Below are 27,240 nucleotides of genomic sequence, written 5' to 3'. Positions count from 1 at the left end.
GAGTTTTCCTGAGGATCAAATGAGAACATGCTAGACTAGTAAAACTCAAAATAAATTTTAGAAGGTCTGCCAAAGTGTCACATTCACGCTAAGTCCCTTCAGTCGTGTCCGACTCTTTTTGACCCTATAGACTGTAGCCTGCCAAGCTCCTCTCTCTGTTCATGGGATTCTCTGGAGTGGGTTGCCATGCCCTCCTCCAGGGGATCTTCCCGAACCAGGGATCAAACTCGTGTCTCTTACGTCTCCTGCATTGGCAGGTACGTTCTTTACCACTAGTGCCGCCTGGGAAGTCCAGTATGTGAGACACAACTCCAGAAAGAATTCTGCATCCTTCATTTATCTTCAAAAATATCTTAGTGTACAACGTGGTTGAATGATACACAAAACATTATATACTGTGGAAATTTTAAAAATCATGGTACTTTATTTAAACAAAACAATCCACATGTACTATTTCCATTAAAGCTTCCAGAACACCATGTCAAGAAACTATCTTCTTGGGTGGCAGAGAAGGAAAATACTGAGCTCATATTCTCCCACAGGCGAACCCAACTTAGAGCTACTTACAGACCAACTATGAATGAGAAATACCTGAAGACTAGCAGAAAAGATCTACTAAAACTAAAGATAAAAAGAAGGAAGCAAATGAAGATGGATAATAGAGGCACAGATGCAGTACAGTCAAGGCCTAAAAACCCTGGGTGGGTGACCTGTAAATGGGAGAATAATTAGAATCACAGAGATTCTCCCTGAGAAGTGAGGTTGTCAAGTCCCACACTGCGTTCCTGAACGGGGAAGGTGAGCCCCCAGAACATGTGGCTTTGGGGGCCAGCAAGCCTTGCTTTCTGAAGGGCCAGAGGGCTGGAGGAAACAGAGTTGTTGTTGTTTTCAGTCATTAAGTAGTGTCCGATTCTTTGCACCCCCATGGACTGCAGCACACTAGGCTTCCCTGTCCTTCACTATTCTATCTTCTGGAATTTGCTCAAATTCAGGTCCACCGAATCACTGATGTTATCTAACTATCTCATCTTCTGCCACTCCCTTCTTCTTTTGCCTTCAATCTTTCCAAGCATCAGGGTCTTTTCAAATGAGTCAGCTCTTTGCATCAGGTGGCCAAGGTACTGGAGCTTCAGCTTCAGGATCACTCATTCCAATGAATATTCAGGGTTGATTTCCTTTAGGACTGATTGGTTTGATCTCCTGGCTGTCCAAGGGACTCTCAAGAGTCTTCTCCAGCACCACAATTTGAAAGCATCAATTCTTCGGTGCTTAGCCTTCTTTACGGCCCAACTCTCACATGTATACATGACTACTGGAAAAACCAAAACTTTGACTAAACGGACCTTTGTCGGCAAAGTAATGTCTCTGCTTTTTAATAAGCTGTCTAGGCTGGTCATAGTTTTTCTTCGAAGGAGTAAGCGTCTGAATTTCACGGCTGAAGTCACCATCTGCAGTGATTTTGGGGTTTAAGAAAACAAAATCTGTTACACCTTCCACTGTTTCCCCTTCTATTTGCCATGAAGTGATAGGACTCGATGCCATGATCTTAGTTTTCTGAATGTTGAATTTTACGCCAGCCTTTTCGCTCTCCTCTACCATCCTCATTAAGAGGCTCTTTAGCTCCCACTCACTTCCTGCCTTTAGAGTGGTATCATCTGCGTATCTGAGGCTGTTGATAGCTCTCCCAGGAAAGAGACTTCACTCTTAAAGGGCTCACACAAAGTGCCACCTGGTTTGAGACCCAGGGCAGAAGCAGTAGTGTGAAAAAAGCCTGGGTGGGACCCACTTGGAGAGCTTCCTGGAGACATAGGAGACAACCAGAACTCACCTTGGGGACACAGATGCTGGTGGCAGCCAATTTGGGGAACTTGTGCCACCACAAGGACACTGGTAATAGGAAATGCCAGTTTGGAATCCTCCTTCTTGCTTATCAGGGCTGGGACCTGACCCCACCCACAACCTGTCAGCACCAGAATGAGGGCATCTCAGGCCAAGCTTCTAAGAGGTGGACACAGCCTAAGGCACCACCAGGCCAGAAGCCATAGACTCCTCTGTGCCCCCAGCTAACTCAGGACCCAGCCCCACAAACCACTGGTTGACATCAATCCCCAGATCTCCATAGCCATGCAGTCAAAGATCCCAGAACTTGAATCCATCCTCCACTGACACACCGCTAGCTCTGAGACCCCCTGTATCTGGCCCCATCCACCAACAGGCTGACTCTAGGCTTAGGATGCCCTTGTTCTGCAATCAAAGACCCAGGACCCACCTACATTCACCAGAGGGCCAGCACCAGCCCCAAGATTCAGACTCATGCAGCAAAGGGCAGTCACCAGACCTGGGACTCCTTGGGCCCCAATCCTACCCAAAAGAGGGCCAACACCATCTTCCAAACACTATGCACCTGGCAAACAGTTATGTCAGAAACCGGCCCCACCCACCAGAAGGCCATGGGATCTCGGACACCCAGCATACAAACCAGCCACCATGACACACAACTCTACCCAACAGAGGGCCAGCATGAGCCCCAGGACCCTCGGGGCTTTGTAATCAGCCACCACGGGACACAGCCTGGCCCACCAGTGGCTGACAGTCTCTACACAAGGCAAGGCAGAGCACCAAGCAGCCTGGGTCGGCCACGTCTACCAGACTGCCCACAGCAGTCGGTATGCAACAATGCAAGGGCCCAATGTTGGGCCAACCTACACAGGGCGCAACCCCTGGGGCAACCCCAGATCATATAGCTCTGGTGGTCAGAGGGGAGTGCAACTGCTAGGACATTAGGGTGTTTCCTACACAACACCACTTCTCTAAGATCAGGAAATGTAACAAGCCTACCAAATATAGAGAAATGAAGACAGTACATTAGCCAAAATGAGGTAATGGGAGGAATATGTTTCAACAGTATCATAAAACCACAAAGGAAGAAATAAGTAAAGTGGAGAAAGGCAATCTACACAAAAAATAATTTAAGGTAATGATCATAATAAAGAACGCAGGGCAGTGATAAGATTAACAAAGAGTTAGAAAATACAAAGATAATCAAACAGAGCTGGAGACACAGTAACTGAAATGAAAACTACACTACAAGGAATCAATAGCAGGTTAGATGATGAGGGGAGCAAATCAGAGAACATGAAGAGAGAGCAGTGGAATCACTCAAACTGAACAGTAAAAAAAAAAAAAGAATTTTAAAAAATGAGGACAGTTAAAAGACCTTGAAATCAACATCAAATGTACTAACATTCACTTCATAGAGGTCCCTTTCACAGAAGGAAAAATGAAAAAGGGGGCAGAGAACACATGTGAAGACACAATAGCTGAAAACTTCCCTTCTCTGGGAAAGGAAACAGACATCTAGGTCAAGGAAGTACAGAGAGCCCCAAAGAGGATCAACCTAAAGAGGACTAGGAAGACACACCGTAATTAAAATAGCAAAAGTCAAGATAAAACAGAGTATTAAAAGCAGCAAGGGAAAAGAAACGAGTTACGCACAAGGAAACTCCCTTATGGCCATCAGCTTACTTCTAAGAGAAACTACAGGGTGTAGGGAGTAGCACAACATATTTACAGTGATGAATGGGACAAACATGCAACGAAGACTGCTCCCCAAGGTTCTCCTCCCCATTTGAAGGAGAGACCAAAAGTCTTACAGGCACGCAAAAGCTAAAAGAATTCAACACCACAAAACCAGATTTATAAGAAATGTTAGAGACTTCTCAAAGCAGAAAAGGCCACTACTAGAAATATGAAAATTACAAAAGGAAAAATCTCACTGGCAAAGACAAGCATAAAGGTAGTAAATTAACCACTTACACAGCCAGTAAAGCTTAAAAGACAAAAGCAGAAAAATTATCTATATCCACAATCATTAGCTAAGGAATACACAAAAGAAGATGTAAAATATGATGTAAATGTGATGGACTGGGAGAGTAAAATTTCAGAGTTGTTAAAATGTGTTCAAACTTATATAGATTGCTATATACAAACCTCATAGCAACAACACACCAGAAGTGTGTAATTGATACACACATGAAAGAGAGAAAGGAATTCAAACATAACACTAAAGACAGTCATCAAATCACAAAGGAAGAGAGCAAAGAAATAAAAATAAACTACAAAAATTATTCAGAAAAACAATTAACACAATGCCAATAAGAACACACCTATCAGTAATTATTTTAAACATAAATAGATTAAATGGTCCAATCGAAAGACAGAGCAGCTGACTGAATAAAAAAATAAGACTCATGCATATTCCGTCTACAAGAGATTCACTTTAGACCTAAAGTAACACACATGGACTGAAAGTGAGGAGATGGATAAAGGTATTCCTTGCAAAGAAAAGCGGAGAAGTTGGAGGAGCAATACTTGTATCAGACAGAACAGATGTTAAAACAAACAGTAACAAAAGACAAAAAAGGACATTACATAATGATCAAGAGTTCAATCCAGAAACAGATATAACAGTTGTAAATATATATGCACCCAACACAGGAGCCTAAATATGCGAAGTACATACGGCACTAACACACATGAAGAGAAATTTGACATCAACCCAATACTAGGAGCAAACTTTAACACCCTACTTACATCAATGGACAGAAAATCAATAAGGTAACACTGGCCTTAATACAATAGACCAAATGAAGTTAATAAATATATAGAAAGGATTCTATCCAAAGTAGCAGAATTACATTCTTTTCAAATGCACTAGGAACATTCTCCAGGATAGTTCACATGTTAGGCTATAAAGCAAGTCACAATAAACTTAAGAAAGCTGGAATCATATCAAGCATCTTTTCTGACCACAATGCTGTAAGACTAGAACTACAAGGATAAAATGCAAAAAACCACAAACACATGGAGACTAAATAATATGCTCCTAAACAAACAATGGGTCACTGAAGAAATCAAAGAGGAAATTAAAAAAATACTTGAAGAAATAGGAAACCACTATGATTCAAAATTTATAGGAAGCAGCAAAACAAGTTTTGAAGAGTGAAGTTTATAGTGATATAAGTCTTATAAGATATAAGAAAACTGGCAATATCAAGGGTCTACTTCATGCAAGGATGGCACAATTAAGGGCAGAAAGAGTAAGGACCTAACAGAAGCAGAAGAGAAGAAGAAGAGGTGGCAAGAATACACAAAAGAACTATACAAAAAAAAGGTCTTATTGACTCAGATAATCACAGTGGTGTGGTCACTCACCTAGAGCCAGACATCCTGGAATGCGAAGTCAAGAGGGCCTTAGGAAGCATTACTATGAACAAAGCTAGTGGAGGTGATGGAATTCCAGTTGAGCTATTTCAAATCCTAAAAGATGATGCTGTGAAAGTGCTGCACTCAATATGCCAGCAAATTTGGAAAACTCAGCAGTGGCCACAGGAATGGAAAAGGTCAGTTTTCATTCCAATCCCAAAGAAGGGCAATGCCAGAGAATGTATAAACTACCATACAGTTGCTCTCATTTCACATGCTAGCAAGGTCATGCTCAAAATCCTTCAAAATCCTTCAAGCTAGGCTTCAGCAGAATGTGAATTGAGAACTTCCAGATGTTCAAGCTGGATTTAGAAAAGGCAGAGGACCCAAAGATCAAGTTGCCAACATTTGTTGGATCATAGAAAAAGCAAGAGAATTCCAGGAAAACATCTACTTCTACGTTACTGACGACGCTAAAGCCTTTGAGTGTGTGGGTCACAATAAACTGGAAAATTCTTTAAGAAATGAGAATACCAGACAACCTTGTCTCCTGAGAAACCTGTAAGTGGCTCAAGAAGCAACAGTTAGAACAGGTCATGGTTCCAAACTGGGAAAGGAATATCACAAAGATATATATTTCACCTTGTTCATTTAACTTATACGCAGAGTTAAGTTCAGTTGCTCAGTCGTGTCTGACTCTTTGCAACCCCATGGTTTCCCTGTCCATCACCAGTCCCCGGAGCTTGCTCAAACTCATGTCCATCAAGTTGGTGATGCCACCCAACCAACTCATCCTTTGTCATCCCCTTCTCCTCCTGCCTTCAATCTTTCCCAGCATCAGGGTCTTTTCCAATGAGTCAATTCTTCGTGTCAGGTGACCAAAGTATTGGAGCTTCAGCATCATACTTTCCAATGAATATTCAGGACTGATTTCCTTTAGGATGGACTGGTTGGATCTCCCTGAAGTCCAAGGGACTCTCAAGAGCCTTCTCCAACACCACAGTTCAAAAGTATCAATTCTTCAGTGCTCATATATGCACAGTACATCATGCAAAATACAAGGCTAGACGATTCACAAGATAAAATCAAGACTGCCGGGAGAAATACCAACAACCTCAGATATGCAGATATTACCACTCTAATGGCAGAAAGTGAAGAGGAACTAAAGAGCCTCTTGATGATAGTGAAAAGAGGCAAGTGAAAAACCTGGCTTGAAACTTAACATTCAAAAAACTAAGATGGTGGCATCCAGAACCAACACTTCGTGGCAAACAGATGGGGGAAAAAGTGGAAGCAGTGACAGATTTTATTTTCTTGGACTCTAAAATCACTGCAGATGGTGACTGCTATGGCAAACCTGGACAGCTTATTAGAAAGCAGAAACACCTCTTTGCTGACAAAGGTCCCTATAGTCAAAGCTGTGGTTTTTTCAGTAGTCAGGTACAGATGTGAGTTCGACCATAAAGAAGGCTGGGCACCGCAGAATTGATGCTTTCAAACTGTGTTGCTGGAGAAGGCTCTTGAGAGTCCCTTGGACTGCAAGGAGATCAAACCAGTCAACCGTAAAGGAAATCAACCCTGAATATTCATTGGAAGGACGGATCCTGAAGCTAAGCTCTAATACTTCAGCCACCTGATGCAGAGCTGACTCGTTGAAAAAGACCCTGATGCTGGAAAAACTGAAGGCAGAAGGAAAAGGGGGTGGCAGAGGATGAGATGGTTAGATCACACCACTGACTCAATGGACATGAATTTGAGCATACTCCAGGAGATAGTGGAGGACAGAGGAGCCTGGTGTGCTGCAGTCAATGGGGTCGCAAAGAGTTGGCACAACTTAGTAACTGAACAACAAACAACAGAAAATAAAAGAGTACTTGCAAAACAGACATTTTTGTATAGAAAAAAATTAAATGCTTTAAAAAATTTATTTTTCAAAGAAATGAAAATAACCTTTTCTAAAATTCTTTTGAAGTACAAAAAGTCATTATTAACCATCATTTTATTAATATGGATGAGGTATATTAACAATTGAAGGAATAACCATTCAAAACTAGGGCCCAAAGGAAATACAAATTATGTTTTATGTATTTATCTCTTCCACACTAAGTTATTCTAGCTTTTCTATCAATTAAAGGACAGGGGAAATTTTGTATTCCCTTAATATACAATCTCCTATGACTCATCCATTTGTTATTTGACCCATAACTAGTATTTAATTCTTTGACTAGTCTACTCTAAAAACATGAACCTATAAAAAAATACTGCTTGGGAATAACCTAAAAGAAACTGTTCCCTTATCAATAAAGAGGTGCAAGAGAAGATATTCTTGCATTTCAATTATTTTATATTAGATTAAAAGATGACACTAAGGGAAAACAAAGATACCACAGAGCTCATATTTGGCGCTTGAGATACCAGTGATTAGCTAACTCCAAATTATGTGAGACTTCAGAATGCCAACAAAAGTTATCAAAATTGTATTCATTGTCAATGAAATGAAAATATACCACAGATCACGGTTCAGCTGGTGCTGGAGACACAGAATACCCTAATAAAAAGAAATTAACTCTTCTAGAGCCAAAACAGTGTGCATAGCTAACTTTTAGAGGGCATTAACTCCTTATGAAAAGCCTGACCCCTAGTGGTTATAAACTATGGCCACAGACCCCCTCAAAGGACTTTTTTCTTTTAAAAGATACAGTGTGGGGAATGCAGTCAATAATATACTGCTTTGTATCATGACAGATGGTAGACTTCTTGCGGTGATCATTTTGACACATACAGAAATACTGGATCACCATGTTGTGCACCAGAAACGAACACAGTGTTGCAGGACAAGTATACTTCAAAAACAAACTCACTCATAGAAAAAGACACCAAATTTGAGGTTATGGGGTGGGGGGGCTTAGGCGAAGGGGAACTGGATGATTCAATCCCCCCTTCAAAAGGTACCAATTTCAACTTATAACATGTGTAAGTACTAGAGATATAATGTACAACATGCTAACTATAATGAGTAGAAAAGGAGTACATCAAGGCTGTATATTGTCACCTTGCTTAGTTAACTTATATGCAGAGTACATCGTGAGAGGTGCTCGGCTGGAGGAAGCACAAGCTGGAATCAATATCGCTGGGAGAAATATCAACAACCTCAGATACGCAGATGACACCACCCTTATGACAGAAAGTGAAGAGGAACTAAAAAGCCTCTTGATGAAAGTGAAGGAGGAGAGTGAAAAAGTTGGCTTAAAGCTCAACATTTAGAAAACTAAGATCATGGCATCTGGTCCCATCACTTCATGGGAAATAGATGGGGAAACAGTGGAAACAGTGTCAGACTATTTTTTGGGGCTCCAAAATCACTGCAGAAAACAGAAAAAGAGACTCAGATGTATAGAACAGACTTGTGGACTCCGGGAGAAGGGGAGGGTGGGATGTTTCAAGAGAACAGCATTGAAACATGTATATTATCTAGGGTGAAACAGATAACCAGCCCAGGTTGGGTACATGAGACAAGTGCCCGGGCCTGGTGCACTGGGAAGACCCAGAGGGATCGGGTGGAGAGGGAGGTGGGAGGGGGGACTGGGATGGGGAATACATGTAAATCCATGGCTTATTCATTTCAATGTATAACAAAAACTACTGTAATGATGTAAAGTAATTAGCCTCCAACTAATAAATAAATAAATAAATAAATAAATAAATAAACAAAATCACTGCAGATGGTGACCGCAGCCATGAAATTAAAAGATGCTTACTCCTTGGAAGGAAAGTTATGACCAACCTAGGCAGCATATTAAAAAGCAGAGACATTACTTTGCCAACAAAGGTCCATCTAGTCAAGGCTATGACTTTTCCAGTGGTCATGTACGGATGTGAAAATTGGACTGTGAAGAAAGCTGAGCGCCGAAAAATTGCTGCTTTTGAACTGTGGTGTTGGAGAAGACTCCTGAGAGTCCCTTGGACTGCAAGGAGATCCAACCAGTCCATCCTAAAGGAGATCAGTCCTGGGTGTTCATTGGAAGGACTGATGTTGAAGCTGAAACTCTAACACTTCAGCCACCTGATGCGAAGAGCTGACTCACTGGAAAAGACCCTGATGCTGGGAGGGATTGGGGGCAGGAGGAGAAGGGGATGACAGAAGATGAGATGGCTGGATGGCATCACCAACTCGATGGACATGAGTTTGAGTGAACTCCGGGAGTTGGTGATGAACAGGGAGGCCTCGCGTGCTGCGATTCATGGGGTCAGAAACAGTGGGACACGACTGAGCAACTAAACTGAAATGAACTGTGAGACAATGACAGCAATCAACCAGAGCAGGTCAACAGTCACCTGAAGATGCCACTAAACGGCTGGGTAAAGTACTGTCTTTCAACTCCAAGATGCTAGTCCATTCAGGTGGGGAAGAGCCTGAAATGATGCGGAAGGCTGAAATCCCCAAGGGAAGAAAGACCGCACAGCAAAAGCACAGAGCAGAGAGCTGAGCGCACTGAAGATGAGCTTTACTGTGAGCTGAGCCAAGAAACGAAGGAGGAAGCCCAGCCTCAGGGGCAGGAGAATCAGGACGTCATGAGGAAGGCCGAGGAAGAAGGCCACCTGCAACACAGACGGCTTCCGAGTCCAAGGAGGAGGAAAACGGAATGAGTAACTCAGAAAGCAGTTTCAACAGTTATGCATATGTATGTCTAAAAGGCAGTAAAAGCTTTTAAGAGAGAAAAAATGTAGGAAAATATGGACAGGAAGAATATAGCCTAAGTTTCACAGTTTTGAGAAGGATTAAAGGAAAACATACAAGCCAAATATTTCAAGAATGCAGTTTTCCTAAATATAAGCTACAGTTATTTCTATGCAATCCTTGTACATATTCCAAATTACTAGACAGCAAATTAAAGGGAAACAATGTTATTTTAATGTGAGAAACATCAAAAAGTATCATTTTAAAACATAGGTGTCATCACAAGGTTTCTATATCATGTTGGAACATGTGGAATCTAGGAAAATGGTACAGATGAGCCAATTTCCAGGGTGGGAACAGAGATGCAGACATAGAGAAGGGACATGTGGACACAGTGAGGGAAGGGGAGGGTAGGACAAACTGGGAAACTGGGATTGACATGTATACACTAGCAGGTGTAAAACACATAGCTGGTGGGAAGCTGGTGTATCACACAGGGAGCTCAGCCTGGCGCTCTGTGGTGACCTAGGGGGGTGGGAGGAAGGTCCAGGAGTGAGGGGATCTATGTACACACAGAGCTGATTCACGTCGCTGTACACCGGAAACCAACACACACTGCAAAGCAACTATACACCAATAAAAAATAAAAATATACATTAGTATATATCTAATGTATTAGACAATATAATAATACAGCAAGGAGGTCAAACCAGTCCATCCTCAAGGAAAACAGTCCTGAATATTCACTGGAAGGACTGATGCTAAACCTGAAACTCCAATATTTTGGCCACCTGATGTGAAGAACTGACTCACTGGAAAAGACCCTCATGCTGGGAAAGATGGAAGGTAGGAGGAGAAGGGGATGACAGAGGATGAGATGGTTGGATGGCATCACCGACTCCATGGACATGAGTTTGAGTGAACTCCAGGAGTTGGTGACTGACACGGAAGCCTGGCAAGCTGCAGTCTATGGGGTCGCAGAGAGTCGTACACGACTAAGCGACTGAACTGAACTAAATTACATACCTAAAACACAGTAAAACTTCATATAAAATAAAAATATTTATTTTTTCCCCTATCCTATGTAATCATTTTTAAAGGCAATGAAAACAGCCATGGGAATTCTATAGGAAGAAACAGTCATCCTTCAGTATTTGTAGGGTATTGGTTCCATGATACCCCTTACCCTCACACCCAAGGGTACCAAAATCTGAGGATGTTCTCGAGTCCCCTATACAAAGTGGGGCAGCATTTGCATATAACCTATGCACATCCTCCCTGTATGTATACTTGAAATCATCTCTAGATTACTTATACAATATAATACAATGTAAATAGTTATTAAATCAATTAGGTACTATCTAAATAGTTGACGATGTGGAGCACACTCAAGTTTTGGTTTTTGGAACTTCCTGGAATTTTTTTCTCTAATATTTTCAATTCACAGTATTCAAATTAAGAGGATGTGGAACTTGTGGATATAGAAGGCCAACTGTATAGCTAATTGGGATTTTTACTAAAACCAAAATTCAATCTGTATTATAGCCTGAATCTGTTACTAGCTCACTTTATACTCTTAGATAAAATAATTTAGTGTTCTCAAATTTTAAATACAAATAAAATGTATGCACTACACACAGAATGGTTACTTCTATTTATTAATTGAGCTACTATGCCATACTCAAAAAAAGAAATCAGAATATACAGAAGGATAACAAGTTTTAAAAATGAGGTTGATTCTTCAATAAAAGAAGGCTTCAGTTAATAAAATTTTAAAATACTCCTTTTTTACAGGAAGTTTAAAATATGACACAATTTTCTAAAATTTATCTATGCATAACCTTTTTCTTTGGCCTCACCATTCAGCATATAGGATCCTCCTCAGCCAGGGACTGAACCCACGCCCCCTGCACTGGGCGCACAGAGTCTTAACCACTGGACCACCAGGGAAGCCCATTCTATACATAGCTTTTAATTGTGAAACATAATCTTCAGAGAGCAAACTTGCATAAGAACAACAAGAAAATGACTTGAGGTTACACTAAATCAACAAGATCGGAAAATGAGAACTGAATATCAGGTTCACTAAAAAAATTTAAAGACACAAAATTTCACTTACCTTTTTAAACATAACTAGTGAGATGACTGCTGATGCTGTGAAAAGTGCTGCTATAATTATCATCATGATTCCAACAGGAATACTTTTGTTGAGACCAGTAAGGGATGAAATCCAACCACTATGAAATTTTTAAAAAGCATAATTAGGCAAATAAGTTAACACACAATTTTAAAAACAATCACATAATAACTAACATACATTCAGCACTTATGAGCCAGGCAACATTTTAGTTTTTTGTATGCATTAACTCATTTAATTCTCACAATAACCCCCTATGATATATGTTATATTTAATCCCTATTTCATAGATGAGAAACTTAGTCTCCAAGATTATTCAGTGACTTGCCCAAGGTCACACAGCTAATAAAAACAGCACAGTCTGAATCAAACCTAAGCACCAAAATCCAGAGCCTTAAATATGAACACAAGATTTTACATTTTTTAAACCTATGAGTTCACTATTATTTTTTTAAAGTTAATTTTAAATTTTGTTTAATTATGTAAGAAAATATTTGAGAACCACATATTCAACAAAGAGCTAGTATCCAAAATATATAAAGAACCTTCATATCTCAACCTTAAAAGTAAATCTTTAAAATTAAAAAAATTTCCATTAGAAAGTGGACAAAGACATGAAGAGACAGTTCACCAAGAGGATATAAAGATGGCAAACAAGCACAAAAAAAGATAAAACACCATAGAACATTAGAGAAGTAAATATTAAAACCACAGTGTGACATCACTACACAGCTATCAGAATGGCTTGAAAAAAAAATCAGTGACACCACCAGAGTCTGGTGAAGATGTGGAGCTGAAGCACTCATACATTGTGGTTGGAACTGTAAAATGGTGCAGCTTTTCTGGTGAACACTGTCTGGAAAATAGTTTTTTTAAAACACCAAACAGGGAATCCCTGGCAGTTCAGTGGTTAAGACTCTGTACTCTGACGGGTTCAATCCCTTATTAGCGGACAGCCCCAGGTGGGGGGAAATCATTTTAAAATAAATAAATAAAAATAAAAAACATGCAATTTCCATACGAACCAACAATTACACTCTTCTTGGGTGCTTATCACAGAAAAATGAAAATTTATGTTCACACAAAAACTTGTTCATGAATGTTTATAGCAGAATAGCCCGAAACTGGGAACAACCCAAGGTCCTTCAACTGGTGAGTGGTTAAACAAACTGTGGTCTATCCACACCATAAGCTGCTCAGCAATGAAGAGGGATAACTACTCACAGACATGACGACCGGGGTGAATCTCCAGAGTATCAGGTTTAGTGAAAAAAGCTAAAGGCTACGGACTGTATGACTCCATTTATATAACATAACTGAGGGGACAAGCAGATCAGCGACTGCTAGGGTTAAGGACGGAAGTGAGTATGGCAATAAATAGCAGAATAAAGGATCTTTTGGTGATGAAAATATCTTCTGTCTTTACTGTATCAATGTCAAGATCTTGATTTTGATACTATACCATAGTTTTACAGTATGTTACCACTGGGGAAAACTAAACAAAGGATACTTGGGGATCTCTCATTACTTCTTATCAAGTCTGTGACTCAACAATTATCTCAGAATAAACAGCTTGATTTTTTAAAGTCTGCTGAATTACATGAGATCTAGCTTATAACAGGTCACCTTGTGTGCACGCTCACTAGCAGATTCCTGTGCTATTTAGTCACCTCACATGCTTCTATGCTTAGTTTTAACACTTTTTCCTAAGTCTGTACTAAAAAGCAAAAGAAATTATTTTGGCTTCATTATAAATAAGAAAGTACTGTTAACATGAACAGTGTATTTTTTAATTAAACATTTAAAACATCTCCTTTCTGTCAAATACTAAAGACTAAAATTTTTAAAATGATAATGAACACTACTTTTTCCTAGAACTGATTTAAAATACCCTAATAAATTGTATGCATGTATATGTGCTCGTTAGATCTGCAAAGCTATCACTTTCAGTGTCTGCTCTAATTCAGTAGTCACATACTACATTCAAGTCTTCAAATACACTCTAGTTACATGATCAGTTTTGTTTACATACATAATGCAGCAAAGTTGCTTTGCATATGATTTTACCTTACAAAAATTCAACTGTATGCAACAGTTACAAGACAGAGAAGGATGATTTTATAAATATGTATTCTTCTATGTACATTTCTAGTGTACATTTCACTCAAAGAACGTTTGCTCTAGAGTATCTGAAGAGAGATATAAAATCTGTTACCTTCTAACCAGGGTCTAAACAGTCTCAGTTCCTGAGGGTCCCCCGCTGAGTGAGCATTCTGCCATATGAAGAATGATTCTATTGTTTAAAGACAGATCCTTAACAAGCGTGCAGTGACTACTTTTCAGACATGTGCATGTGTGTTTGCAGCTATGTGTCTACATGTCCACATACCTAAAATAGCACTTTACACATAACAAGTACTCTTCTCTTAAATTTCTTCAAAGATTAGTCCTTAGGAGATTTTTTAATTGCCTTTTTTAATATTTGTTTACTTTTGCTAATCTGGTTTTTCTATGTCAAATATTTTTTAGGAATTCAAAAATTATATTAAGATATTAGAAGAAGAGATTATAACTAGAGTAATTAAGGTAAATGACTTACCAGTTACCCCAATTATGAAATCCTGCAGCCTGGAGTACATGTACAGCAAACTGACAAATATAGACGAAAAAGAATACAAAGAATCTGAATGAACTATCACTCCTGTTTTTAAAAAGAAAGGGGGAAAGAGGGGGGGGTAGGGAGAAAAAGAAAGGGAAAATGTCATCATTTTTCTCAATACTTTTACATTCACATGTAGACTGACATACAAAATTTAAAAATATTTTTAAAAATATCAGTGGCAACTACCTGAACTGTCTATCCAAACGCTTAGACAATGTTATTATTATTACTCTCACTGATTTCCAACTGCACCACAAAACATCTTGGCAAAAGAAAAGTTGCTTTGCTTTCCTTTTATTTTTTATTAAATAGCTTCACTGAATTATAATTAACAGATAACATATAATAAACTGCAAGTATTTAAAATACACAATCCTGAAAGGTTTGACTTAGGTATATAACCGTGAAACTTTTCTAGTCAAACTACTGAACACAGTCCAAAATTCTGTGCACTGCTTAATTCCTCCCTCCCCACCCACTGCTTTCTGTCACAATGTTACACATTTTATGAGTTTTATTTAAATGGGATCATATAGTATATATTTTTTCCTTGTCTGCCTGCTTTCATTCAGCAGTTATTTTCCAGTTCATTCATGTTGTTGCCATGTAACAAAAGTCCATTCCTCTTCACTGCTGAGTAGTATTCCATTGCATAGTATGCTACAGTTTACCTATTCATTCATCTGTTGATGGACAGTTGTTTATGGTTTCTCCTTCTAAAAATAAAGCTGCCATGTACATTCATGTATATATCCACATATGAACATCCATTTATTTTTCTCCTGGTAAATAATTACCTAGAAGTGGAATGGCTAGAACCCATGTTAGATATAAGTTTAATTTTTAAAGAAACTGTAAAATTGTTTTCCAAAGGAGTTGTTCTACTTCATATTCTCAATGGCAGTATATGAGAATTCCACATCTCATTAAGATTTGACAAAATCAATTCCTTAAATTTTAGCCATTCTAAGAGTTGTATAGTGGTAACTCAATTTAAATTTGCATTTCCCTAATAATTAATGTTGAGCACATTTTTATCCACATTTTTGTCATCCATACATCTCCTGTGGTGAACTATCAAAATATTTTTCCAAGGTTTTAAGGTGCTTTTTCCCCTTACTGTTGAGTTTTCGCTCTGAGTTTGAATATATAGGTCTTTTTATCAGATAAATGCTTTGTAGAATTTTCTCCCAGATTATGGCTTATCTTTTTATTCTCTTACGAATGTTTTTTAAAGAACAAAGTTTTGTCTTTTTATGGACTCAAATTTATCAATTGGTTTTTTTATGAACCTTGATCTTATTGTTTTATCTAAGAAATCTGTGCCAAAGACAAGATACAAAGATTTTTTTCTTGTTTTCTCAAGAAGTTTTATATTTATTGGTTTAACATTTAAGTTTATGTCCCCTTTTTTGGTTAAGTTTTAAGATATGAGGGATGGATTAAAGTTCTTTTATTGAACATATAAATGCAATTATTTCCAGCATCGTTTCTTTTTTTTTTTTTTCATTTATTTTTATTAGTTGGAGGCTAATTACTTTACAATATTGTAGTGGGTTTTGTCATACATTGACATGAATCAGCCATGGATTTACATGTATTCCCCATCCAGATCCCCCCTCCCACCTCCTTCTCCACCCGATCCCTCTGGGTCTGCACCCGATTCCTCTGCACCAGGCCGGAGCACTTGTCTCATGTATCCAACTTGGGCTGGTGAACTGTTTCATTATAGATAATACACGTTTCGATGCTGTTCTCTCGAAACATCCCACCCTCGCCTTCTCCCACAGAGTCCAAAAGTCTGTTCTGTACATTTGTGTCTCTTTTTCTGTTTTTCATATAGGGTTATCATTACCATCTTTCTAAATTCCATATATATGTGTTAGTATGTGGTAATGGTCTTTATCTTTCTGGCTTACTTCACTCTGTATAATAGGCTCCAGTTTCATCCATCTCATTAGAACTGATTCAAATGAATTCTTTTTAATGGCTGAGCAATAGTCCATGGTGTATATGTACCACAGCTTCCTCATCCATTCGTCTGCTGATGGGCATCTGGGTTGCTTCCATGTCCTGGCTATGATAAACAGTGCTGAGATGAACATTGGGGTGCACGTGTCTCTTACAGATCTGGTTTCCTCAGTGTGTATGCCCAGAAGTGGGATTGCTGGGTCATATGGCAGTTCTATTTCCAGTTTTTTAAGAAATCTCCACACTGTTCTCCATAGCGGCTGTACTAGTATGCATTCCCACCAACAGTGTAAGAGGGTTCCCTTTTCTCCACACCCTCTCCCGCATTTATTGCTTGTAGACTTTTGGATAGCAGCCATCCTGACTGGCGTGTAATGGTACCTCATTGTGGTTTTGATTTGCATTTCTCTGATAATGAGTGATGTTGAGCATCTTTTCATGTGTTTGTTAGCCATCTGTATGTCTTCTTTGGAGAAATGTCTGTTTAGCTCTTTGGCCCATTTTTTGATTGGGTCATTTATTTTTCTGGAATTGAGCTTCAGGAGTTGCTTGTATATTTTTGAGATTAATCCTTTGTCTGTTGCTTCATTTGCTATTATTTTCTCCCAATCTGAGGGCTGTCTTTTCACCTTGCTTATAGTTTCCTTTGTTGTGCAAAAGCTTTTAAGTTTCATTAGGTCCCATTTGTTTATTTTTGCTTTTATTTCCAATATTCTGGGAGGTGTGTCATAGAGGATCCTGCTGTGATTCATGTCAGAGAGTGTTTTGCCCATGTTCTCCTCTAGGAGTTTATAGTTTCTGGTCTTACATTTAGATCTTTAATCCATTTTGAGTTTATTTTTGTGTATGGTGTTAGAAAGTGTTCTAGTTTCATTCTTTTACAAGTGGTTGACCAGTTTTCCCAGCACCACTTGTTAAAGAGGTTGTCTTTTTTCCATTGTATATCCTTGCCTCCTTTGTCAAAGATGAGGTGTCCATAGGTTCGTGGGTTTATCTCTGGGCTTTCTATTCTGTTCCATTGATCTATATTTCTGTCTTTGTGCCAGTACCATACTGTCTTGATGACTGTGGCTTTGTAGTAGAGCCTGAAGTCAGGCAGGTTGATTCCTCCAGTTCCATTCTTCTTTCTCAAGATTACTTTGGCTATTTGAGGTTTTTTCCAGCATCATTTCTTAAAAAGACCAATCTTTCTGCACTACATTACCTTTGTACCTTTCTAAAAAAAATCATTTATCTATATGTGGGTGGGTTTATTTTTGAACTCTGTCTCCTCATTCTATTTGTCAACCTTTATGTCAGTATCACACCATTTTGACTGCTTAAGTTTTCAAGTATGTCTTTAAATTAGGTATGTTAATCTTCCAATTTTGCTGTCTTTCTCAAAGTTGTTTTGGCTATTCTAGGCTATTACATTTCTATATATCTTTTAGAATCACCTAGTTCATTTCCATAAAATAACCTAAAGGGATTTTTATAGGGATTACATTGCGTCTATAGATCCATTTGGAGAGAATTCACATCATATAATATTGAGTCTTCCAATCCATTAACAAGATGTATGTCTCCATTTATATTTTCTACATAGATGATTATGTAATCTGTGGGGAAAAAAGTCAGTTTTACTCCTTCCTTTCTAATGTGAGGCTTCTTACTTTGTTTTCTGACCTGTTTATACTGGTGTGAATCTCTACTACAAAGTTTAAAATAAGTGGTGAGAATAAACATCTGTATCTTGTTCTTGGATCTTAAACAGCTTTTAGTCCTTCACCATTAAGTATGATGTTAAATGTTACAGTTTTTCATAGATGCCCTTTATCAAGTTGAGAAAGTTATCTTTTATTCCAACTTTGAATGTTTTTATCATGAAAGTGAAGGTTTTTGGATTTTGTCAAATGTTTCTTTTGCATCAATTAAGATGATCATATAGTGAATTACAATAACTAATTTTCTAATCTTAAACCAATCTTGAATTCCTAGAATAAGCTACACTCACTTGATTGTGACACAGTATCTTTAAACATACTGTTGAATTTGATTCTTTGGCAAGATTTTCAACTGTCCAAAGTTTACTCCATTTCTGCTCATCCCAGTGACTATTCCAACCCCAAAACACATTTTTGGAAGTCTTCATTAGGGAAGATTTGTCCCTTCTGCTTCATTTATTTAACAGTCATTTGTCTATATTAATATGAGCATGGCTCATACATATATATGTTCTTTTTTCTTATTAATGTTTTTGCTTTATTACCTGTATACCAAGAAACCAGAGTATATGTAACACATACTCTGAAGAGAGTTTCATAAATAGAATAATGTCTAAAGGCATCACAACAGCTATTTCAGTTACCTAACAGGGATCTTTCTAGGTTCCAAACTTAACAGATAAATTCTATAAACTGAACCTACCTAACAAAACGTCTAAGAAATCTATTACAAGGTACAGAATATGTCTTAAAAAGTAAGCGTCTTATAGCCTCTTCAATAGGGGGTGCTGGGAAAACTGTGAAAAAGCTACATGTGAAAGAATGAAACAAGAGCACTTCCTAACATCATACACAAAAATAAACTAAAAATGGATTAAAGACTTAAATGTAAGGCCAGAAACTATAAAGCTCTCTTAGAGGAAAATAAAGGAAGTATACTCTTTGACATGCATCACAACAAGATCCTCTTTGAAATAAAAATAAACAAATGTGACTTAATTAAGCATACAAGTTTCACATAGCAAAGCAAACTATAAACAAGATTAAAAGACAACCCTCAGAGTGGGAGAAAACAATAGCAAACAAAACAACTGACAAAGGATTAATCTCAAGAATATATAAGCAGCTCATACAGATCACATCAGGAAAACAAACAGCCCAATCAAAAAATGGGCAGAAGACCCAAACAGACACTTCTCCAAAGAAATACAGATGGCTAATAAGCACACAAAAAGATCTTCAACATTGTCCAGTGTTAGAGAAACGCTAATCAAAACTACACTGAAGAATCACCTCATACCAGTCAAAATGGCCATCATCAAAAAACTCTACAAACAATAAATTCCGGATACGGCGTGGAGAAAAGGGAACCCTCTTGCACCACTGGTGGGAATGTAAATTGATACAGCCACTATGGCGGGCAGTATGGAGATTCCTTAAAAAACTAGGAATAAAACCACCATATGACGCAACAATCCTACTCCTGGGCATATACCCTGAGGAAACCATTAACCAGAAAAGACATATGTATCCCAACGTAAAACGCAGCACTACTTACAACAGCACAGACACAGAAGCAACCTGATGTCCACTGACAAAAGACTGGATAGAGAAGCTGTGGCATATTTATACAATGGAATATTGCTCAGCCATAAAAGGAATGCATCTGAGTCAGTTCTAATGATGTGGATGAACCTAGTGCCTATCATACGAGTGAAGTCGGAAAAACAAGTATCACATTTTAATGCATATATACATTAAATCCAGAAAGATGGTACTGATGAACCTATCTGCAGGGCAACAGTGGAGACAGAGACATAGAGAACAGGCTTGTGGACACAGCAGGGGGAAGGAGAGGGTGGGACAAATAGCGAGAGTAACACAGAGACATATACAGGACCATACATAAAACAGATAGCCAGCGGGAATTTGCTGTTAAGATACAGGAGCTCAACTGTGACAACTTAGAGGGGTGGGACAGGGTGGGAGGAGGGAAGGAGACTCAAGAGGGAGGGGACATACGTATACCTGTGGCTGGTTCATGCTGATGCAGAGCAGAAACCAACACTATACTCTAAAGCAATTATCCTTCACTTAAAAATAAATTTTAAAAACTAAAAAATTAAGCTGTCCTAATAAAAGGAAAGTATTTCTAAAATACTGCTCTCAAATAGTAATGAAGGAATGTAAAGAGTGGTTCATCTTCCTCCTTTGTATGTATAGCTGTTGTTGTTGCTGTTTAGTCACTAAATCCTGTCCAACTCTTTTCACGACCCCATGAACTGTAGCCCTCCAGGCTTCTCTGTTCATGGGATTTCCCGAGCAAGAATAGTGGGGTCGTTTGTACCCCCTCCTCCAGGGGGTACTGCCGACCGAGGGATTGAGCCTGCGTTTCCTGCACTGCAGGTGGAGTCTTCACCCCTGATCCACCATGGAAGTTCCCATGCGTACAGTTAGTTCATATAAAAGCGCAGCTACGAAATGAATTTTACTGTCTTCTTGTCCAGAAAGAAAAAAGTTGGTTGATCAAATGAGGCAAACAAAGTCTATAGAGAAATATGTTTAGCCTCCTTAAATAGTAAAAGTAGAAAGATGCACAGCTAGTATACTAAATTGATGAAACAGAAACCTCAGAGTTTCTCATTTTTTCTACTTTTACTATTTAAGGAAGCTAAACATATTTTTTAACAGACTTTGTTTGCTTCATTTGATCAACCCATCTTTCTGTTTCTGGACAATAAGACGGTAAAATTAATCTCATATACACTTACCACACTAATATAAATGATCATTTTAAAAACACTACAAATTTCTCTAAGCTATAAATTCCACATGCCAGCACGTACTGAACTATCTAGACTTTAACTTCCAAGAGTGCACAAATCTTCCTCTAATCTATCCAAATTATTACAAATGTAAAATCAGTCAAATTCCAATTTTCAAACAGTTACTCTGCTTTTAACTATACAAAGAGTTACTTAAAATATACTTCCTCTCTTCAAAACAATATAAAAAAAGTGAATCTGACTTCCCTGTGAAAACAATTTTATAATACCAGTTGCAATTCCCTGCCAAAAGCCTAAAATTTATTAAACACTTGTATGCAAAAAAAAAACTGAGGTAGTTATGGAGCAGAAAGCACATTAAGTATAGATAATTTCCCGTATACTGAATAGCAGAACATTCTGTAAAGTGTAAACTTAAATGATATAATGATCACATGAATTTCAAGTTCATCCGAACTGCTTTAAAAGCCTGGTAAAGCTGTGAAGCTCTTACAGGGCCAGGTAACCACTTCTGCCACTCCACTCCCCAACTCCTCTGGCCACCTCAAGGGCAAAGCTATACCACAGCCAGAATCAGTAAGAGTCCAGGAGATCCACTCTAACCACTATTATTCAACATAGTTTTTGAAGTCCTAGCTACAGCAATCAGAGAAGAAAAGAAATAAAAGGAATCCAGATTAGAAAAGAAGTAAAGCTCTCACTGTTTGCAGATGACATGATACTATACATAGAAAACCCTAAAGATACTATCAGAAAATTACTAGAGCTAATCAGTGAATTTAGCAAAGTCACAGGATAAAAAATCAATACACAGAAATGACTTGCATTCCTATATACTAACAACGAAAAAATAGAGAAATTAAGGAATCATCCCATTCACCATTGCAACAAAAAGAACAAAATATCTAAAATAAACCTATCTGAAGAGACAAAAGAACTGTATACAGAAAATTATAAGACACTGATGAAAGAAATCAAACACGACATAAACAGATACAGATACATACCATGTTCCTGGGTAGGAAGATTCAAAATTGTGAAAATGACTATACTACCAAATGCAATCTACAGATTCAATGCAATCCCTATGAAATTACCAATGGCATTTTTCACAGTACTAGAACAAAAAATTTCACAATTCATATGGAAACACAAAAGACCCTGAATAGCCAAAGCAGTCTTGAGAAAGAAGAGTGGAGCTGGAGGAATCAGCCTTCCTGACTTCAGGTTATACTACAAAGCTACGGTCATCCAGATAGTATGGGACCGGCACAGAAACAGAAATACAGACCAACAGAACAAGATAGAAAGCCCAGAAATAAACCCATGCACCTATGGGTAACTCATTTTTGACAAAGGAGGCAAGAATATACAATGAGGAAAAGAGAGCCTCTTCAATAAGTGGTGCAGGGAAAACTGGACAGCTACATGTAAAATAATGAAATTAGAATGCTAACACCATACACAATGATAAACTCAAAATGGATTAAAGACCTAAATGTAACACCAGAAACTATAAAACTCTTAGAGGAAAACATAGGCAGAACACTTGATGACATTTATCAAAGTAAGATCCCCTGTGACTCACCTCCTAGAGCAGTGGAAACACAAACGGAAGTAAACAAATGGGACCTAGTTAAAAACTTTTTCACAGCAAAGTTAAAGTTAAGTTGCTCAGTCATGTCCAACTCTTTGTGACCCCATGGACTGTAGCCCACCAGGCTCCTCCATCCATGGGATTCTCCAGGCAAGAACACTGGAGTGGGTTGCCAAAGGAACCTATAACAAGGTGAAAAGACAACCCTCAGAACGGGAGAACATAATAGCAAATGAAACAACGGACAAAGGATTAATCTCCAGAATATATAAGCAGCTCATACAGCTCAATATCAGGAAAACAAACAGCCCAATCAAAAAATGGGCAGAAGGACTAAACAGACATTTCTCCAAAGAAGACATACAGATGGCTTCACATGAAAAGATACTCAACATCACTCATTATTAGAGAAATGCAAATCAAAACTACAATGAGATATCACCTCACACCAGTCAGAATGGCCATCATCAAAAAGTCTACAAACAATAAATGCTGGAGAGGGTGTGGAGAAAAGGGAATGCTCTTGCACTACTGGTGGGAATGCAAATTGATACAGCCACTATGGAAGACAGAATGGAGAGTCCTTAAAAAACTAGGAATAGAGGGAGGAGCCAAGATGGCGGAGGAACAGGACGGGGAGACCACTTTCTCCCCTACAAATTCATCGAAAGAACAATTGAACGCAGAGCAAACTTCACAAAACAACTTCCAATCGCTAGCTGAGGTCATCAGGTGCCCAGAAAAGCAGCCCATTGTCTTCGAAAGGAGGTAGGACAAAATATAAAAGATAAAAAGAGAGACAAAAGAGCTAGGGACGGTGATCCGTCCCGGGAAGGGAGTCTTAATAGAGGAAGTTTCCAAACACCAGGAAACCCTCGCACTGGCAGGTCTGGGGGAAGTTTTTAAATCTCGGAAGGCAACCTAACTGGGAGGGGAAAAATAAAACCCACAGATTACATGCCTAAAAGCAACTCCCAGCAGAAAAGTACCCCAGACGCCCGCATCCGCCACCAGCAAGTGGAGACAGAACGGAGAGGAGCGGGCGGCATTGCTTAGGGTAAGGACCGGGCCTGAGTGCCCTGAGGGCAATTGGAGGGAGCTCTTGTGAGTTACCAACCTAAACTGTGGGACAGCAAAAGAGAGAGAGGAAATTAACCTGCCCGAACACACTGCCGGCGTTCGCAGAACAAAGGGACCGAGCAAGTCCAGAGGAGCTAAACGGCTGTGGACCGGCACAGCCCCTCCGAAGGCAGGAGGCAGGGGGAAGGGGGAAGGGGAAAGGGGCAAGCTTGGCCCCCCGAGGCGGCATCCCCTACCACACTGCAAACAGGCCTCCAGTTTCTAATCAAAAACCTCCAGAGATTCTGAATGGTCGACATCTGCCGGGAGGGTCGTGGCTAGACACAGGGCGCACGCACCCGACCGGCATGGGCGGGGACTGGGGCTGGGGACGCGGAGGGGAGAAGGCGCACGCACCCAACTGGCGCAGGCGGAAACTGAGGCTGGGACCGAGGAGGGGAGAAGGCGCGCCGCACCCGGGGAGAGTGCACCCGTCAGCTCCAGGCTGCCTGAGCTGCTTGGGTCCGGGAAGGCACAAAACGCAGGCGCAGCCCAGTCCACGCTTTTGTGCAACACCCGAGGGCTGAATTCTACCAAAAATTTAGAGAAGAGCTAACACTATCTTACTCAAACTCTTCCAGAAAATTGCAGAAGAAGGTAAACTTCCAAACTCATTCTATGAGGCCACCATCACCCTAATTCCAAAACCAGACAACGATGCCACAAAAAAAGAAAATTACAGGACAATATCACTGATGAACATAGATGCAAAAATCCTTAACAAAATTCTAGCAAACAGAATCCAACAACATATTAAAAAAATCATACACCATGACCAAGTGGGCTTTATCCCAGGAATGCAAGGATTCTTTAATATCCACAAATCAATCAATGTAATACACCACATTAACAAATTGAAAGATAAAAACCATATGATTATCTCAATAGATGCAGAGAAAGCCTTTGACAAAATTCAACACCCATTTATGATTATAACTCTCCAGAAAGCAGGAATAGAAGGAACATACCTCAACATAATAAAAGCTATATATGACAAACCCACAGTAAGCATCACCTTCAATGGTGAAAAATTGAAAGCATTTCCCCTGAAATCAGGAACAAGACAAGGGTGCCCACTCTCACCACTACTATTAAACATAGTTTTGGAAGTTTTGGCCACAGCAATCAGAGCAGAAAAAGAAGTAAAAGGAATCCAGATAGGAAAAGAAGAAGTGAAACTCTCACTGTTTGCAGATGACATGATCCTCTACATAGAAAACCCTAAAGACTCTACCAGAAAATTACTAGAGCTAATCAACGAATATAGTAAAGTTGCAGGATATAAAATTAACACACAGAAATCCCTTGCATTCCTATACACTAACAATGAGAAAACAGAAAGAGAAATTAAGGAAACAATACCATTCACCATTGCAACAAAAAGAATAAAATACTTAGGAGTATATCTACCTAAAGAAACAAAAGACCTATACATAGAAAACTATAAAACACTGATGAAAGAAATCAAAGAGGACACAAACAGATGGAGAAATATACTGTGTTCATGGATTGGAAGAATCAATATTGTCAAAATGGCTATTCTACCAAAAGCAATCTATAGATTCAATGCAATCCCTATTAAGCTACCAATGGTATTTTCCACAGAACTAGAACAAATAATTTCTCAATTTGTATGGAAATACAAAAAACCTCGAACAGCCAAAGTAATCCTGAGAAAGAAGAATGGAACTGGAGGAATCAATCTGCCTGACTTCAGGCTCTACTACAAAGCCACAGTCATCAAGACAGTATGGTACTGGCACAAAGACAGAAATATAGATCAATGGAACAGAATAGAAAGCCCAGAGATAAATCCACGAACCTATGGACACCTCATCTTCGACAAAGGAGGCAAGGATATACAATGGAAAAAAGACAACCTCTTTAACAAGTGGTGCTGGGAAAACTGGTCAACCACTTGTAAAAGAATGAAACTAGAACACTTTCTAACACCATACATAAAAATAAACTCAAAATGGATTAAAGATCTAAGTGTAAGAACAGAAACTATAAAACTAGAGGAGAACATAGGCAAAACACTCTCCGACATGAATCACAGCAGGATCCTCTATGACCCACCTCCCAGAATATTGGAAATAAAAGCAAAAATAAACAAATGGGACCTAATGAAACTTAAAAGCTTTTGCACAACAAAGGAAACTATAAGCAAGGTGAAAAGACAGCCCTCGGATTGGGAGAAAATAATAGCAAATGAAGCAACAGACAAAGGATTAATCTCAAAAATATACAAGCAACTCCTGCAGCTCAATTCCAGAAAAATAAATGACCCAATCAAAAAATGGGCCAAAGAGCTAAACAGACATTTCTCCAAAGAAGACATACAGATGGCTAACAAACACATGAAAAGATGCTCAACATCACTCATTATCAGAGAAATGCAAATCAAAACCACAATGAGGTACCATTACACGCCAGTCAGGATGGCTGCTATCCAAAAGTCTACAAGCAATAAATGCGGGAGAGGGTGTGGAGAAAAGGGAACCCTCTTACACTGTTGGTGGGAATGCATACTAGTACAGCCGCTATGGAGAACAGTGTGGAGATTTCTTAAAAAACTGGAAATAGAACTGCCATATGACCCAGCAATCCCACTTCTGGGCATACACACTGAGGAAACCAGATCTGTAAGAGACACGTGCACCCCAATGTTCATCGCAGCACTGTTTATAATAGCCAGGACATGGAAGCAACCCAGATGCCCATCAGCAGACGAATGGATGAGGAAGCTGTGGTACATATACACCATGGACTATTGCTCAGCCATTAAAAAGAATTCATTTGAATCAGTTCTAATGAGATGGATGAAACTGGAGCCTATTATACAGAGTGAAGTAAGCCAGAAAGATAAAGACCATTACTGCATACTAACACATATATATGGAATTTAGAAAGATGGTAATGATAACCCTATATGAAAAACAGAAAAAGAGACACAAATGTACAGAACAGACTTTTGGACTCTGTGGGAGAAGGCGAGGGTGGGATGTTTCGAGAGAACAGCATCAAAACGTGTATTATCTATAATGAAACAGTCACCAGCCCAGGTTGGATACATGAGACAAGTGCTCGGGCCTGGTGCACTGGGAAGACCCAGAGGAATTGGGTGGAGAGGGAGGTGGGAGGGGGGATTGGGATGGTGAATACATGTAAATCCATGGCTGATTCATGTCAATGTATGACAAAACCCACTACAATATTGTAAAGTAATTAGCCTCCAACTAATAAAAATAAATGAAAAAAAAAAAAAAGAGGCATGAAGGAAATAAAAACGTTAAAAAAAAAAACTAGGAATAAAACCATATGATTCAGCAATCCCACTCCTAGGCGTATACCCTGAGGAAACCAAAATTGAAAAAGATGC

The 27,240-nt window shown here is 39.1% G+C and overlaps 1 protein-coding gene across 4 annotated transcripts in view; it reads right to left on the bottom strand.

Annotated features, from left to right (window-relative positions):
• SCAMP1 (secretory carrier membrane protein 1) overlaps positions 1–27,240 on the bottom strand; it is a 149,872-nt gene that overhangs the window by 38,619 nt on the left and 84,013 nt on the right. For all 4 annotated transcript variants that reach the window (XM_070468580.1, XM_020902675.2, XM_070468581.1 and 1 more), the window contains 2 exons: positions 14,620–14,721; positions 12,003–12,120 (listed from right to left, as the gene is read on the bottom strand). In XM_070468580.1, coding sequence (XP_070324681.1) covers positions 12,003–12,120; positions 14,620–14,721 — 220 coding nt within the window. The remainder of the gene's footprint in view (positions 1–12,002; positions 12,121–14,619; positions 14,722–27,240) is intronic.

The sequence above is a fragment of the Odocoileus virginianus genome, chromosome 6, assembly GCF_023699985.2.
Source record: "Odocoileus virginianus isolate 20LAN1187 ecotype Illinois chromosome 6, Ovbor_1.2, whole genome shotgun sequence".
In the NCBI taxonomy this organism is placed as follows: domain Eukaryota; kingdom Metazoa; phylum Chordata; class Mammalia; order Artiodactyla; family Cervidae; genus Odocoileus; species Odocoileus virginianus.
Note: the sequence above shows the minus strand (reverse complement) of the source record. Positions and strands in the feature narration are given on the sequence as shown.